General features: G+C 54.9%; 2 protein-coding genes across 2 annotated transcripts in view; one reads left to right on the forward strand and one right to left on the reverse strand.

Moving 5' to 3' along the window:
- LOC135972145 (microtubule-associated protein 2-like) overlaps window positions 1-12,790 on the forward strand; it is a 957,474-nt gene that overhangs the window by 40,642 nt on the left and 904,042 nt on the right. The window lies entirely within an intron of this gene.
- LOC103307109 (E3 ubiquitin-protein ligase TRIM39-like) overlaps window positions 3,321-12,790 on the reverse strand; it is a 33,995-nt gene continuing 24,525 nt past the window's right edge. The window contains exon 8 of the mRNA XM_065562294.1: window positions 3,321-9,999. Coding sequence (XP_065418366.1) covers window positions 9,437-9,999 — 563 coding nt within the window. The 3' untranslated portion in view covers window positions 3,321-9,436. The remainder of the gene's footprint in view (window positions 10,000-12,790) is intronic.

A 12,790-nucleotide genomic window follows, 5' to 3' on the forward strand; every position in this document is an offset into this window, starting at 1 on the left:
TTAATTTAATTTTAAATGAAGCTTCTTAAACATTTTAAAAACCTTATTTACTTTACATACAACAATAGTTTGGTTATATAATATAGACTTATAGAAAGAGACCTTTAAAAACGTTAAAATGTATGACTGGCACGCAAAACCTTAAATCAGAGTGAATAAATGAAGACTCGGCACACCCCTTCTGAAAGGTTGCCGACCCCTGCCCTACAGTGATGGGCGTCCATGAGGTGCAGAAGTGGGGGATGGGGCATAGAGAAGGGGCCAGAGTCTGGGCCCCTCGGTGTTGCTCCATAAACACACAGATCTGCCCTATCCTGATGCCTCCCCCGCCAGGGGGGCGCTAGGGGCTGCAGGGCCGGGGCTGGGCTCAGCATCCTGAGCCTTCAGCTGAACTCCTGCGTTCCAGAGGGCTTGGAGAGCAGCAGCCGAGTGGGGAAGAGACTTCCCCGGGACCAGCGTCTCAGCCAGACGATGTCCCAGGCCCTGCAGCGCTGACCCTGCTGTCTCTGCCCAGGGCATTCTCCTGGCTTTGTTACCGAAATGTGCATTGCACACAGGGCAGGACTGAGACCACCCAGGGCCCAGGCTCCACATGCTGACACAGGGCCCTGCTGTGACCCTGCCCCACTGGCTGTGAAAGAGGTCACCCACCCAAGGGCTGTCTGCTGGGGGTGGGGCCTGCAAACTTCTTTGGACAGACGGGGGAACAGTTGGGGGCTCCCTCCCTTTGGGGACCCTGAGGGCAGGAGGAGGGGGGTCCCCTCTCCTGTGAGAGAGAGACAGACAGGATCAGGGAGCCCCCTTCCCCGCTGTACTGACCCCAGCAACTGGGATGTCTGTGCTTGGGGCGGGGGGGGTGGGGGGGGGGGACAGAGCCACTGAGCTCTCCCCTTCCTGTCACACACAGAGCCCTCTGCTGGGGTGCAGTTGGCATGGCAGGTTAACACCCCATATGGACACATGACCATTACCTGTCAGGGCAATTGGCTCAGTCTTTCTGCAGACTCAGGCAGGTGTCACAGCATCTGCCACACTGGGGGCATGTTTTCAGTATTTTCTTTGCAACGCTGAGAGTTGAAACATGCACCTTCCCCCGCTCCCTCCATGGAAGCCGAGATCCTGAGGTAATCACATGTCTTCAGTAGCCAGGGCTAGACATGGTCCTATAGGGCCCCTGCTTCATCCAGCCCTGCCCCCTGCAGTCCCCTCCAATCAGCCAGGCAGACTAATGGCTGTTATCACACACGATACCCCTGCAGGTGAAACTCCAGGAAGCCCTGGGCCCTCTGAGGCAGGAGCTGGAGGAGGCCCTGGTGCTGGTGTCTGAAGAGGAAAAGAAAATCAGGGAGTGGCAGGTGGGTGTCTGGCTTCATTCTTCCCGGAGCCCATCCCCCTGCAGCGTTCCTGGGGATGTGGGGCAGTAAAGCTGCAGGCTGAGGTTATAACCTGCTCTGGCCGTTTGCCCTGGGATGGTGCCATAGTTCCTGGAGCAGGAATCGTCTCTGGTGGGGATCCCAGTGCAGCAGCCCTGTGGGGAGGGGCAGTTCCTGGCCCAGGGGCAGTGACACAGACTTACCCCAGGGCTCCCCATACACCCAACCCCCACTCACTGCACAGCCACTGCCACTGCCACTGCACCCCGACCTCTGCACCCAGCCCCCCGTACTGCACACGCCCCATCCAGAGACAGTTCACGCTGCACCCCCTAACTCATCCTGCACCCACCCACCGTCCTGTACACACAGACCCACTCGCTCCTCGTGCAGCCAGACCTGCCCCCAAAGCAGCCAACTTGGGGCGTGGGGGGGGGGTTAGATCCTTCTAAAGGGTGGGCAGGGGATACCCCACTTTTGTGGAGAGACCCCTCTGATTGGCTGCCTTTCCCCTGCCTGATAGTGAAGGGCAGCCAATCAGAGCTACGACGTGCACTGATGGACAGCCCAGTCCCTCAGCCCGTGTAGCAGGGAAAACTCTTGCTTCGTGGCTGTGCAAATGTAAGCGGGGGATGGTCCCGCTATCGTGGGGAACTTTCCTGGCTTATAAACGACCCCGGTGAAGTGGGCTAGCGAAAGGATCTGAGTCCTCGCTCCCACTCCCTTTACCCAGAGGTCTCCCTGCCCTCGAGGGTTCCCCTTCCACTCTCCTGTGGGGCAGAGTCCTTGTAATCCCAACAAGGCTGGGCCCAGGGTTCCTGGGGGGCTCAACCCCCAACCTTGTCATGGTCACTTAGGGCAGGGGCCAGGGTGTCCCCACTCCATGGTGCTCTCTCTGCCGTGGGTGCTTCCCTGACCCACTGATCAATGTCTATAGTTCAAAGCAAATACAATTTATTAAACAGCAACTAATGAAATAATAAGGAAAAAATGAGGAAGGTGAAAGGAAAACCTGTCACCCGGCTCTGTGGCCACAGGGGGAACCACAAACAACGTCTCTGGAATGTCAGGGCAGTTCACAGTCTGTTCCCAGGCCTCCTGACCAGGCCCTGGCACACACCTCAGGCTCTAGATGGCAGGACCCGTCTCCCTAGTGTCAGCCACCCCCCATTTCACTCACAGCTCCCATCCCAGTCTGACCTGCAGAACCCCTTGGCTGGGGGCATCTCCCTGCGCTGGGCCCTCTGCCCAGGGTCTCCCTCGCTCTGCCCAGCTACTCACTGCACCCGGCTCCAGACTGCTCCAGCCCCAGCCCCAGCTCCACACTGCCACAGCCCTGCTGCTGCTCTGCCTCCAGCTCCCTGGGCAGCTCCTCGGGCCCCTCTGGTTCTGGTTGCTGCAGCCCTGCTCCCAGCACGGATCTGCTCTCTCCTTAGCTCTGCCCCACTCTGCCCAGGCTCACATAGGCTGGACCCCTCCCAGTCTCCTGATTCCCTCATTGGCTGGCCTGCCCTGTCAGTTGGCCTCTCCCCATTGGCCCTGGAGACTGTCAGTCTCAGGGTCCTGATTTCGCATCTTCCCCTTTCTCTTGGTACTGGGAGCTCACCAACCAAAAACCCCTCTAACCTTCCGTAAGGGGCCAACAGTCCCCTTGTCTCCACATATAATATGTCCTGACCCCTCACCCTTGTACCACTGCCTCTCTGTGTGCACCCATACCCCTCCAACCCCATGTTCCACTATCCCCATGTGCTGGCCCCCTTCCTCCCCCCGATCTCTCCTCTCACCTAGCCCCCAAGCTCCATCGCCCCTTACCATTGGGGTTCTCTGGGGGCGCCAGTTTTAGGGAGTGGCCAGGGACCCACGTCCGGCAGCTCAGGGAAGCTGCTGGGTGTGGGGCAGTAACCAGGGCTCCCTGCACCCCAGGGTCCCCGTGTGCAATGGGGAAGGCCCCGCGCTGTCATGCAGCCCTTAGGGGCTGGGCAGTGAGCGTTATTATTGGTATCACACCCACGAGTGCTCCAGGCACTGCAGAGACAGAACAAGAGACTCCTGATCTCAGTGCGGACCAGGCCCAGTAAGGGGAGCACCAGACACTGGAGAGGGGAAGTGAAGCAGCCAATGTGGCCTGTCCAGCTGGGTCTGACAGAGCATGTAGGGCATGTCTACACTGCAGTATGAGCCCATGCTTGAGCCCAGGCTCAAGACTAACCTCCCCTGTGTCTGCAGGCCTGGAGGGTTCAAGCTAAAATCAAGCCAGGATGGAGAGTTTGCATTTCACCGGCATACATGTCCGTGTGCCCAGTGCTGACCTGATGCAGTGTCACCCTCTGCCTATGTCAATGGCAGGGCTCAGGGGGTAAGGGGGGGGGGGGCAACACTTTCCAGTGATTTATTAAATATTGATGAAAAATCCCTTGGATTTTGCCATTTTCTCTCTAAAAACCAAATATTGATGAAAATCCCACAGAGTTCTCCCATTTTCCATTTAATTACCAAATTTCATATAAAATCCTCTTCAGGTCGGCCCCGTCTCTCTTGTTAGTGGTGACTGATATAAAATCTCCTCAGATTGTGTCACTTTCTGTCTAATTCTCAAATACTGATGGAAAATCCTCCGGCTCTGGGCTCCCCAGTCCCTGTCTGCCGCCAGGTCTTGTTCTGGAGGGAAACTGTTGCCCCAGTCCGGGGGAGGGGAGCTAAACCCCCAAAGGCCCAACTTTCCCCTCAGGTCTGAGCATCAGATTGTTTCCCCCTGTACATCAATTAAACCCCACCTTTTACTCTTTAATAATTGAACATTGATATCAAATCTCCTCATGTTTTCCTCTTTTCCGTGTAATTTTCAGTTTTTGATATAAAACCCTCTCCAATTTCCATTTTTTCCTCACTTTTATTATTTGCAGCAACTTATTTTTTGGAGGGAAGCTGTTGCACTGAGTCATTTTCTTTGTTGGGGGGCTGCAGTGGGAGGAGGTCAACCGCCCCAATGACCAACTTTCCCCTCATGTCTCTGATTCAAATTGTTTCTCCCTTTACACCCAATAAAATCGACATGTTGCTGAAGTACGTGACTCGCCCCGTAGTTAATGAACATCAGAGACAGGAGCCTCCCCCTGGCTGCTAAGGCAGAGCTGGCCAGTTCCTGACAGGCTGTTTTACTGCCCCAGATGGGGTGGAGAAGGGGGGCGTTAGGGGACCCACTCCCACCCCAGGCGGCTGCTCTCTGCCTCACTGCCCCTGTTCGCCTGGGCTGGACCCAGACTGGCCACAGACTCCTGTCCCAGCCCCTCACATTCCCCTCCCCTCTGTCACCACAAGCTCAGGACAAATGGCCCGGGGTGTGTGTGTGTCATTTCCCCCAGTGTTCAGACAAAACCCTAGCATGGGTGGGAACGTGGGGGCTGTTCTGTGCCAGCGACGGGGCACGGCTGGGTCACTGGAGGGGAAGGGAAGAGCCATGTCCCCCACTGAGACTGCCCGGCCCCAGTTTGCCCAGTCCCAGCTGCTGCCCCCCAGCCCAACCCAGCTTCCCCCCTTCAGCTGCCAGTGACCAGCCCTTTCCCCACTGCTGCTCCTTCCTGCTGCCAAGGGACCGTTTGGCTTCATCCGCCCTCCCTGCCCCTGTTAACATGGTGTCACCCAAGGCTCCCTGCTGCCCCTGTCAATGGCAGGGCTGGGGGAAACCATCCCCATCTAGTTAGGTATTCAACAGTGATTTTAAACCCCCCCCACGTGTTTCTGGGCTACGGTGACCTCTGTGCCACCATCTCCCCACTGGGGCTATGGGAGATGGCAGCAGAGGGCCCGACCCAACTAAATCTGTCCCCTTTTCATCCCAATTCTGCTCTTTGGTGGGCAACTGGGCCAGAAATTACAGCCAGAAGAACAGGAAGCACAAAATAATGTGGCTCTCGATGACACCTTTATTGGATCTATGAAATGATGGGGGTTAACGCCATCAGGGGCAACACATAGCAGGGGCCTGTGGGGGCTGTTGCCCCTACGGCGGCGGCAGCCCCTGCTGGCCCCTCCCCTTTTCCAGCACTGCCCCCCTCCCGAATCACCCTGGAGTGGGGGGAGGGAGGGCTTTCTGGCCCCATTACACTTACGGGGGTCCTGGGCTTGGCTTTTCTCTGGAAGTTGAATAATGCAATTAATGGCCCCGAGGGGAGCTGAGAATCCCCCAAGTCCCTTCCCATTACTACACAGTCACAGTCATCCCCATCAGGTAGGTGAAGTGCAAACCCCACATTCCTCCCTTTTCACCACCTTAAACACAGTGGGGATGTAACAGAGCCCAGGGTGAGACTGAAATGGGGGGGGGCACCTGGAGCAAGAGGGAGGGATCACTTGGGACTGTCTGCCCGCAATAGCCAGGTCTCCCTGAGCCCCCACCTCCAGAAGCACCTCCCTCCACATTTCCTGATAGAGAACTCAAACCCATGTGGGAGGGATGTAAAGTTCTCTTCTGCACACCCAGAACTGTAAAGTGTTACCCCTCTGTTTTAGAAAGAGTGCGCTTTACTGGAGGTTAGACTGTGTGTCAGCTCCCTGCCACATCTTTCTGTTCAATTCACCAGCAAACTCCTCGAGACGCTGCCAGTCTTTACCACGGCTTGCAGGTAATGGTCAATGAACTCCAGTTCCTGAGTTCCCCAAAGACATTTCTCAGCAGCGTCCAGTCCCTCTCACTGGACACGTGCAAAAGTGATTAAGTTTGTCACCTCCAAAGAGACAGAGCTCACACCAGCCTGTTACAATCTTTGCCTAAGCAGTTTTTTCACTGACATCAAGTTACCAGCATCACTAGCCATCCAGTTTTCACACTCAGAGGATGCTGTTTCCTTTGCTCCTTAAGTGATGGGTATGTCCTGGAAGTCTATTGGATTTTCTCAAGAGCCAGGAAGACTTCCTGGGGGTGCAGACTCTGTCCCATGGCGTGATCACTAAGCTCTTTCCGCTGAAGCTTGTTGGCTTGATTGCTTTGTTTACCTTATATGGAAATGTACATTCGTTGGTCTCTGCCTGTCAAACCAGTCAGACATTCCTTTGGCTAGGGCTGGCTGCCTGCCCAAACACCTTAAGAACATATTAAAAACATATTTCCAACACTCATGTATAACTCTTTGTACACAACCCACTCATACATCGCCCAATGATTTTGGGGACCAGCGTGTCACCAGTTTATATATGACACCTTACCTGACACCTTTTAGATACATATGAAGGCAACTGTGTGTCGGAGGTAGTGAGTGTGTCAGCCCTGGGCTGAGTTACAGTATGGTGGTTTTGTCAATTAGGATCAAAGGGCTCCTGGGGCACTTTAGAAACATTTTGGCCCCAGTGTTTCTGTACAACACCATCCCATTATCACTCCCTTCTTTCTATTCTCCCTCTCTCTGCTGGATAGCTCCTTGCCTCACTGGCAGCTGACTTTTCAGCAGGACTCCCAGGAACTGTTTTCCCTCCAACTCTCCCCCCTCCATGGGCCTGTCCTCTCCACCATCCTGGAATCTGTCCCTGCACCGTCCTGGCTAACACGGTGGGGTTTGCAATAGAACATGGTTCTGATCTATGTTCATCTCCCCTGAGTCATACAGGGGCCATGCAGCTCAGGGCACAGATGAGACCGAAGTCAGTCCTGTCTACACTGCAGCACCCGGCCACGCTCTGAGGGTGTTGGCAGCCACCGTGTGCTCCATGGCTCCTGCAGGAACCAGAGACTCAGAGTGCTGGGAGGGCCCATCCCTCCCTCCTTTGGCTCCCTCCCTTCTGCCAACTCTTACCTTCCCCAGGATCCTCCTGCTCACCCGAGCTCCTCCTCCTCACTCTGGGGTCTCCTCCACAGACTCCTCCTCCTTGTGGTCTCTCTCCCCGCCGCCTCTCATTACATCCCTGTGATGGGGCACACTTGCCCCGCACTGGGCGGGAAGGGGTTAACCCTACATTGTGGGCTGAGGAAGTTATGCCCCCTTCCCTCTACTGGGCACGCGCCAGGTGCAGCAGTATAAAAGAGAGCAGCCCAGCTCACTCAGGGAAGGACACTGGAGGGGAAGGACATGTGTTAGGAGCTCCAGCTGAAGACTGCCTTTGCCTGAGGCGAGGGGAGACTGGAAAGACAGTCTGGGGTCCCAGCTGCCCAGGGAGCAACCTGCCCTGCGGAGCCTGTAGACCCAAAAGCCTTCTGGACAGACACCCCCAAGGCTGCGGTAGGAAGTGGCCCAGGGGAGGTGGAGTGGTATCTCCCACCCAGGTAAGCTCAGGGTGTTTTGATGGGGCTCCCCCTGAGTGAGGGTGGACCGCTCTGCCACTGCTAGGGCCCTGGGTTGGTCCCCCTGCCTGGGTCGGTGGCCCCTCGGGCACTGGCTGTTAGGCCACAGGGCCCCACATCGGGGAGCAGTTGTATCACCCCTGGCCATTGGGCCACACCACCCTGCAAAAAGGGTGCAGAGCTCCAGAGTCTGGCCGTTGGGCTGCACTGCCCTCCAGGAAGGGGCAGAGTCCCTGGCTCTGGCCATTAGGCCTTACTGCCCCGAGGGAACGGGGGAGATTCGGGACTCTGATAATTGAGCTGCTCCGCTCTACCTGGTAGTGTGCCTCAGTGTACACTACACCCCTAGCCTTGATGGCCTTGCTGGTAAAAGCATGTACGCTCACCCCTATTCCCCACGTGAGATGGGTGCACTGGGCGGGGCCCCCCTTTACTGTGTCACAAATCCCCAAACCCCTCCCCAGTCTCTCTTGTGATCTGGGCTCTTCCCCTCCTGCTGCTGCAGCCCCCTCCCCACCCTCTGCCACAGCATCCACCCCTGACATTACACCCACACATCCCCCTTTGCCCCTGCACCCCCCAGCAGCCTGCTCCCCCTTCTCTGCCCCTCCCCCTCCCAGTTCACAGGCCTGGTGATGAGAACTGAGGTGGTGTTGAATTAAAGGTAATTAATACATTAATGCTTTGGGGAAAGTATGGTCCAGTACAGACCCTGGATTTGGCTGATATTTTATTAGAAAGAAATACATCTCTCAGCCTGCTGAGTTTGTGCTAATTGAAGCAGACCTGTTAGTTTGCAAGATCGGTGCTAATTGTAAAAAAAAAATAATCCAGAGACAGAGTCCATTCTTAAAGTAATAAAACAAACTAGTAAAAACAACTGTGGTCACAACTGTTTTCTGGAACACAGCAATAAGATTTGTTGACTCCTACCCTTTGCATTTTTTATCTTTCTTGTTTTCTTTTCCTGTGTAGCAAACAGTATAAACAAATTCACTGGAGTCTGTCATGCCCCAATGATTTAAAAATAGTTCAGTAAAATAGGGTGTGATTGCGGATGTATGTTTGAATGTTTAAATAAGTAATAAAAGGTTAAGGTGCCAGCCTTAAAATAAAAAAACTACCCAGGACCATTTGGCTGAAAAATGTGTTGGGTAAAATAGCCCAATAATAACCCCGAGGGCACACCAGAATCCACCCCTAACCGCCCCAAGAACAGGGGAGGGCCAAAAAAACAAAGAACAAAATAACAAACAGTCATTGCTGTACCATCTGCATGATTAATTATCACTTCAAACATGAAAACAACACTGCAAAGGTGAGAGCAGCATAACAAAGCAAGCCCCATAAACTTTTATAAAAATAAATCCCCATAAATACAAACCCTAAACTTTTAAGTCTGGTTCTGCAACCACCCTCCAAAAGCATCAAATACGCATCTCACAGGACTCGGCTCCATCCTCGTGTCCAGGCCACCCGGCCAGTGACCTGGCACAAGCAACTGTAAAGCTGGTAACTATAACAACCACCCTGCAAAACTTGTGTATATAAATAAATATACAATTAAATAAAATGTGATAGCTATACCTGACTTCTTACTCTAATGCTTTCTATATTCACAATGAACATAGCATATTGCCTTATCCCGTAAACAAAATCCTGCTTGCTTTCATTTTCTAAGTATAAGGGGGGGGGACAGGCAGGTGATGCCCTTTGTACCATCCCCATAGGAACAGGCCTGGGGGCTGGTCAGCGCTGGGAGGGGACAGTTTCTGCTGCAGGGTCACTGTCAGGGACAGAGATTCCCTCCGGCCTGAGCTGGGACAGGGCAGATTGTCAGGGGAGCTGTGTTTTTACCCTCCTCTTTGTAACCAACATAAAAATAAGGACGGAGCGTCCCGGAGAAGGTGTCAGTGAAAGTGAAGAGATGGGACCTGTCAGTCACATTGTAAAATGAGACCTTGCCCTCCTCATAGTCCAGGAAAATCCCCACCCGCCTGGGCCTGACGCTCACGGGGAGGGGGGTCCTGGGGGATGAGGTGCAGGCCTCGTATTTCCCATCTCTCAGCCACACAGCCCAGTGTCCATTCCCAGGAGTGAGTCTGACCTTCCCCGTCCTGATCACAGATTCCCTACAAACCCCCACAGTCCAATTTGTTTTGTCTCCCATCTCCACCTCCCAGTAAAATCTCCCGCCTGTGAATCCATTTGTGCCCAGGGCAGTGGGATAAGTAGTAAATCTCTCAGGATTCTCAGGTCGATCCTGTCGTCTATCATCGTATGTCACAGTTTTCTGATCCTCAGACAGGACGAGGTTGGGATGAGCCGTGTTGGGATCCAGAGTCACGTCCACTGGGGAGAGAATCAGAGTCAGTGCTGGGGGCAGGGGCTGGTCACTGGGATCAAAGGGAAATTCACCCACATGCCCATTAATCACTGTGACATGGGGTTCTTCACCCTTAAGGGGAGTCAGGAGCTCAGCTAATGCCGGGGGGGACAGGGCGGGGGGGTGGGGAGCTCCAGGGGGCAGTAGTGGGGCCTAAGGCAGGCACCAAGGAATCAGAGGGGGAAGAAAGGGTGGGGGCCAGGGGATGGGACAGGACACCAGGGATGGGCATGTACCAGGGCAAAAGGTGAGGGGTGGGGTGGTTGCCAGGGTGATTCAGGGGGGGAAACAGAGGGGTGGGCACCAGAGGGGAGAGGCAGGTGCGAGGGGGTGGCGATCACAGGGAAAGAAATGGGGGTGGGTGCGGGGATGGAACGGCAGCAGGGGGAGGGTGTGTTGAGAGGGCTGGGGGGTGGGTTGCAGCAGGGCACCAGGTTCGAGGGGCAGGTGCCATGGGGCTGGGAGGAGGGGAGTGGTGAGGGGCAGAGGAGTGGGGAGGGGCTGGCCCAAGCCAAGGAAGGGGACGGGTGCTAGGGGGGCAGACTGCAGGCACAATGTTGGTGAGGGGAGGAAAAGGGCAGGTGCCAGGCTCAGGCTGGGGTGGTGCAGGAGGCAGAAGTTGTGGGGGCAGCAAGGGAATGGGATAGGCAGGCACTGTGGGAGCTGTGGGGACGGGTGGGTGCCAGGGGGACATTACAGTGAGGCCTAGAGGCCACTCAGGCCAGTTCCCCGTTGTGCCAGGCACTGCACAGACAGGGGGGGATCGTCACCTGTGACTGAGGGGCACAGATCCCAGTAACTGTCAATAGGACGTGCGCTCCTGAGTCATGTAGGGCTGCAGCTCGGGGCCTAAGTCCCTGGTTTCAGCTCTACCGTGATGCAGAAACTTCCTGCTGAACCTGTAGGTGCCAAAACTCACTTAGCGCCAAAGTTTGTGCAGTAATAGTTCCGTCTGCCTGTTTCTCTCCCTCCAGCCATAACCATGGCGGCCTCCCTTTAGGCCCGTGGACGCCTAGCCCTGCCTGAACCCCAGCGTGCTCCACAGACTGGGGGAAGAGTGGTGTCCAGCCATCCCAGGCCCAGTTTGGTAGGCGTGCTCAGGGACTGTCTCTCAGATTGGGTCCCTCAGGCGAGGTCACACACAATCGCTGGTGGGGAAGGGCTTCCCTCAGAAATTTTAGCTCAGTGGCTAGAGCATTCCCCTAGAATGTGGGGACTCCCGGTTTAAGCTCCCCCTCTGCCCAAGGGGGAGAAGGGATTGGAATAGGGCTCTGCTGCTCTCAGGAAAGAGCTCTAACCGCTAGGCTATGCTGACGTGGGGGGCTCCCTCAGTCTCTCCTGTCGAGGATTTTCCATGGTGGATAAATAATTAAAGGGCCATTGGAGCAGGGGACTGGACCCTGGCTCTCCCACCTCACAGGCGGGTGTTCTAACCACCCAGCTGTAGAGTCAGTCGCATACTCACTCTCTCTGGCCCAATCATAGGTGCCGACTCAGCGGGTGCTCCAGGGCTAGCGCACCCTCAAATAAAAAAGTGGGTGCTCACCACCCACCCTCCGATCAGCTGTTTGGTGGGCCCTGCTGATCAGCTGCTTGGCAGTGGGTGGGAGGAGCTGGGGGAGGGGGCAGAATGAGGCAGAGCAAGGGTGGGGCCTTGGGGGAAGGGGCAGAGGCGGAGCACCCACCCAAAGAAGAAAGTCAGCACCTGTGCCCAATGATCTTTACTTATTCAATCCACAGTGGAACAGGTAAACAGAGGAGAGAGAAAGTCTCAGAACAGACTATCTCAGAGGTTCTCAAACTGTGGGTTGGGACCCCAAAGTGGGTCCCAACCCCATTTTAATGGGGTCACCAGGGATGGCTTAGACTTGCTTGGAGCTCGATGGCTGAAGCTCGAGTCCCACCCCCCAGGGCCGAAGCCGAAGCCTGAGGGCTTCAGCCTTGGCGGTGGAGCTCAGATTACAGACCCCATGCTTGGGTCTGATGCCCTTGGGCTTCAGCTTTGCTCTTCTCCCCCCGAGGAGCGGAGCTCAGGAAGGCTTTGGCTTCCCCCCCAAAGTGGCAGGGTTGGGGTGGGCTCAGCCTTCAGTCCCACCTCTGCGGGTCATGTAGCAATTTTTGTTGTCAGAAGGGTGTTGTGGGGCAATGAAGATTTTTACGTTCGGCACAAGTTGTGTGTTACCTTTATTTTTCTGGTAACCGTTTATGCCTCATCATTACTTGCATTCAATTAAAATCTATTTTGTTGTGGCGAATAAATTTGTTTTATCTAATGTGTTTGAATTGAAGATTTTTGGAAACTTCATTTGTGATAAGAAGATTCATGCATATCATTTCTAGTAATAAATTGGCAGACTTTAAATTGGCAAGTTTGTATTGTCCAGGAGAGAGCTGGCCAGGAGAAGACAAACATTTCCAGGGAAAATGTGGACCTGGGAGTGTGCTGGGATTACCCTGTGGTATAATTATAATTATACCACAGGCTGGCAAGAGCCTCGGGGTGACTAGCCAACAGCAGGGACACCCAGTCCAAGCTCTTTGTGTACAGTCCTGACTAGATGCTAGAGCAGCAAAGCAGTGTAAAGAAGGGGGGGGGGGGGCACAGCTACTCACTAGTCTAGATTGTACTCACTGTACGTCCAAGGGCGGCAGGTTTGTAGAAATTTTGATGGTGCCCCCAAACTCCCCACCACCACCACTTGCCTAAGGCTCTGGAGGGAGTTTGGGTGCAGGCTCTAGGCTGGAGCAGGGGGTGGG

This window comes from Chrysemys picta, chromosome 11 (genome assembly GCF_011386835.1).
Source record: "Chrysemys picta bellii isolate R12L10 chromosome 11, ASM1138683v2, whole genome shotgun sequence".
Taxonomy (NCBI): Eukaryota; Metazoa; Chordata; order Testudines; family Emydidae; genus Chrysemys; species Chrysemys picta.